The 4,156-nt window shown below is 44.1% G+C and overlaps 1 protein-coding gene across 2 annotated transcripts; it reads right to left on the minus strand.

Moving 5' to 3' along the window:
• Positions 1-2,096: 2,096 nt before the first annotated feature.
• On the minus strand, positions 2,097-3,775 carry LOC123763429 (cerebellin-3-like). Of its 2 annotated transcripts, none has more exons than XM_045750580.2 (5): positions 3,621-3,775; positions 3,276-3,430; positions 3,104-3,173; positions 2,431-2,549; positions 2,097-2,350 (listed from the first exon to the last, which is right to left on the minus strand). In XM_045750580.2, exons 2-5 carry the CDS (start codon positions 3,428-3,430, stop codon positions 2,149-2,151), a joined length of 546 nt encoding a protein of 181 aa, XP_045606536.2. In that variant the 5' UTR covers positions 3,621-3,775; the 3' UTR covers positions 2,097-2,148. The 2 variants fall into 2 exon arrangements, with proteins under 2 accessions (XP_045606536.2, XP_069159243.1); XM_069303142.1 differs by having other exon boundaries at positions 3,276-3,443; positions 3,621-3,768.
• Between the last annotated feature and the right edge of the window lie 381 nt (positions 3,776-4,156).

Genomic DNA, 4,156 nt, shown 5'->3' on the forward strand with positions numbered 1-4,156 from the left:
AATCAAGAGGGAGGAGATCAAAATATTTGGCCCATGAAGCGGGACCAAACAAGGCTTGATAGGTAGCAGAACTGGAAGGAACCGAGCGAGGGCGGCCGTGACGAGGACGGCGGTGAGAACCCCCAGAGAGAGAGGGGTTAAAAGGCGCAGTAGTTACAACTAGAGAAGGAGCCGCGCCAGGGGACGAGGTAGTCACCACTGGGGGCTTGGGGCTCGACCCAACCACAGAGGAGGGAGGGGAGCCAGAGGAAGGAGTCAGAGGCCAAAGGAGGAGCAAGGTCGGGGCCCAATGCAGCGGAGGCTACAGAGCCCGGTCTTCCAATACGGACCGACTCGGGGGCTTGGTCGCCCACCCCACGAGCCTGAGAAGGTAAACCAGAAGAAGCCGAAGCAGGGGTAATCATCTTGACGAAAGAAGAATTCACTCACGAATGTGCCCCCACACCCACCATGGAGCCACAATTAGAGGCAGGACACCCAACAAGAAGCTATCGCCGATCTTGTCGGGGCCTCCTAGGGGTGCGTCGCGAGTATACGCCCCACAAACGCCACCTTAAGAAACCGACAGTCCGTCGAGATCGGGTTCAGTGACGAAGTGGGGATTGACAATAAAAGGTTCCCCTCGCTCTCGACGTCGGGTACTGCAGTTCTACGGGTGCAGGAGTATGCCTCCTCAAGCACCCGGGCATCAAAATAGAAGAAGTCCAAGGGAAGAACCAGAACGAGCAAAAGGTCGGCAGGAAACGGCAAGCAGATAGGAGAAGAGGGGGGAGAAAAACGAAACAGAAGGAAAAGGAAAAGATGCCCAGCAGAATTGGAGAGGACGGCAGCAGGAGCACAAGGCTAGAAAAGGACAGAGGACTGTCCCAAGGAGCATCACACTCCGGCAGCCGCCCACTAAGCCCCCACACGGCGACAACGAGCTGAGCGGGGAGGGGGCGGCAAGCAAATAGAAGAGAGAGAAAAACGAAACGGAAGGAAAAGGTGCTCAGCATAATTGGAGAGGACGGCAGCAGGAGCACAAGGCTAGAAAAGGACAGGATTGTCCCAAGGAGCATCACACTCCGGCAGCCGCCCACTATGCCCCCCCTCACGGCAGCAACGAGCTAAGCGGGGAGGGGTAGAGTGCAGTAGGCTCGGGGACTCGACCCTAGTTGTTTAGCGACAGTTTAAAGGAGCGACGGAAGAGCCAGAGCTCAACCACCACATGCACTTTTTTTTGTTAAAAGTGTTTTTATATACATGCCACACCTGCTATAGCTAAATATGCGTTTTTTAATCTCGGTACCATCTGTTGTGCATAAATGCAACGCGCTATAATAAATATTTAAATTCCATTTCAATGTTTGATTGCTTCGTTAATTTGAGTAGGTAGACTATTTTTCATTTTGATTTAATCATTTCTTTAATATTACATTGCATTTGATCAGTGTCGTTTACCATACTATTTATTTCGCGAGAACAGTTCCTCCCCCTCCCGTTTAGTTTAGCTTCATACTCTTCAGCGCCACAGCAATGCATGTCTAGGTACACAGTTTTTAATGCAAGTTCCTTGCTCTTATGGTTCATAAAACGCTACTGGGGATAGGCTTTTCAGGATCCCAGTAAGCATGCTCAAAAGGTAGTGTTCGGAATGGAAAGGGGGCAGGGGGGGGAAACTGTACAAGTTACCCCTCCTATAGTTTAGGAAGGACCATGCATGTCAAGTCTATTCTTTCTACAAAGTAGGTAGCATTTCGTTGGTACGAGTTTCACAAGGCCATAAATTTTACTAGAAAATGGAAACTGCCGGCGATTACTATGTACAGACCCGTTTTGGGGTCTCTGGTAGGTTAGGATAAGGACACGTTAGGTAGTTTTTTTGTCGTTTGGAAACGATTAAAAGACGCACTAGTTAACTATACAGATAGTTAACTTACGTCAAGGAATGCTAAATTACAGTTTAAACTTGAGCTTTTTGTCCATGCATGGTAAGATCTTTATGAACTTCGGCCCAGTTCCCCTCCAAGTTTCATTGGGAACATTGTTATTGATATAAGGACTAGCGAGACAGGATAGACAAGCAATGGGCAACCAACTCATTAAAATTATCGTAATGCACAAAGTAATTTAATTGGTATAAAGGCACCTAACATCAGATGTAGACTTTCACCAGGCGAAGAGAAGATATCCCACGAAGGTTGTAAAGGTTTCTTCGCCCGGCTTTTCGTGTATGGTGCCCTGCTGCAACTGTAAGGATATCCTGTCAAGCGTGTAGAGGTCCAAGGTCACCGAGGTGGAGGCGTATTCCAAGGTCGTGGTCGTCGCGTAAGCTGTCGCCCTATTCACGCCATTGTGGGTCAAAGACAGTCTGTAAACAAGTGGAAATTGGAATCAATATTTTATGCATACTTGTTCAGCACTTCATAACGTTTGGAGTTTGCTACTCACGCAAAGTCGTTGGTCCGGTCACTAATAGCGCCGAAAATGAATAAATAACGTCCTGCAACAGGAACCACGAACTCGCTGGTTGTATTGTCCCAGCCGCCTCCTGTGTTGGTCACCACTTCCTGTAGCAGTTCAGGAAGTTACCAATTTTGTTTCCTCTAGGATGTCAAATTCATCAATACTTTTATATATTTAATAGTCATTAAATAATTTTTTAAATCAAAGATAGAATGGGTCAATAAAATGTCTAAAGTTGTTGAGAGGAACAACAGATTAGAATGTTACTATCGACAGCTGCAAGTCAAGATTGTCGACCGTAAACAGGTCACATTTAGGAGGGGGGGGGGGGAAGAATCCCTAATTCACCAGTTTAGGGAATAACACCAAGCCGTCTTAGGTTTAAACCTATACTAGTAGTTAAGTTGTGTAAGTACACAAACTTATACCTTGCATTATATAATAAGTTTTAGTTTTGTTATACCTTTTCATCAAAGTTCATTAAATAACCCCACCCCCCCATTTTACTTAAACTGTAAGACGATTTTTTCAAATTTGTAACAAATTTTACATTTTAATCCTATATTTTCATTTACTAAAACATAAGTAGCGTATATTGTACCAAATTTTGTTAGTACAATACACTACTGGACCTTCTTCCATTATGAAATTAATTTACCTGAAAATGAACGTGAGCGACGGCTGTTAGTTTATCTGTAGCTCTCTTTACGTTGAAGGATACACGAGGCCTACGGGAAAAAAGTTTAGTGTTCACATTAGTGTACCCTGTAAAAAAAAAAAAAAAAAAAAAAGTACAATTTAGTAATCACGGAGCTGGGAGATCTACTCACACCACGTCCCGCTGACGTTTCGTAGTGGCGTTAGTAGAGATGTTGGCGAGGGGTCCAGTCTCATTGTGAAGAGTTGTGAAGGTAGAGAGCTCTTCAGAGTTTATACCCATTGCCAGGAGACCCACAAGTCCCATCCAGATCAGGGCTACGGCCATCTGTTCAATATTCCTAAAGTCATGCAATTTAAGAAATACATGAAACTATATACAGGATATAAACACTAGAAAACTTAAGTAATCAAAAGTTATTTAAGTATACTGCCATGCAACACCCAAAATTAACGTATTCCATTTATTTATCAACTGATAACTACCAATCTAAACAAACTTCACAAATCTTACGCACCTTCAGATAAATAATTAAACACAAAACTAGACTCAGATCTTCACCAAACGAGAGAAGAGGGAAGACTAACGAACACTCACTGACCAACCTCGCTTGTAAACTATCAACAAGGACTCACTGGTCGGGATATCATACAAAGCCGACAACTGCCACACGTAACCGGAGTTGCCTTAACGTAATATCGCAGTTAGCACGCCATCTATTGAGCGAATTAGGCATCAGAGTCAGAAAGTAATTGTTCATTCACCTGAGAATCATGCAAAAGTTAAGCCTTCGTTAACTATCATTCACGGTGCATTAAACGCGTCGAGTCTTTGATCTATTTGTATAATGTCTGACGACTAGGTGGCCAGCTGTGTCAAGGAGATATCTCGAACAGTATGTATAGTATATCTATACATCTACATCTATACATTTATACATCTATATATCTATATATCTATACATAGTACATCTATATCGAACAGTATATCTCGAACCCTTCAGTATAGTGCCTGTGAGGCACTCATTTCACCTGTATCTTTGCCGACCCGACT

The sequence above is a fragment of the Procambarus clarkii genome, chromosome 49 (assembly GCF_040958095.1).
Source record: "Procambarus clarkii isolate CNS0578487 chromosome 49, FALCON_Pclarkii_2.0, whole genome shotgun sequence".
NCBI classification, from domain to species: Eukaryota; Metazoa; Arthropoda; class Malacostraca; order Decapoda; family Cambaridae; genus Procambarus; species Procambarus clarkii.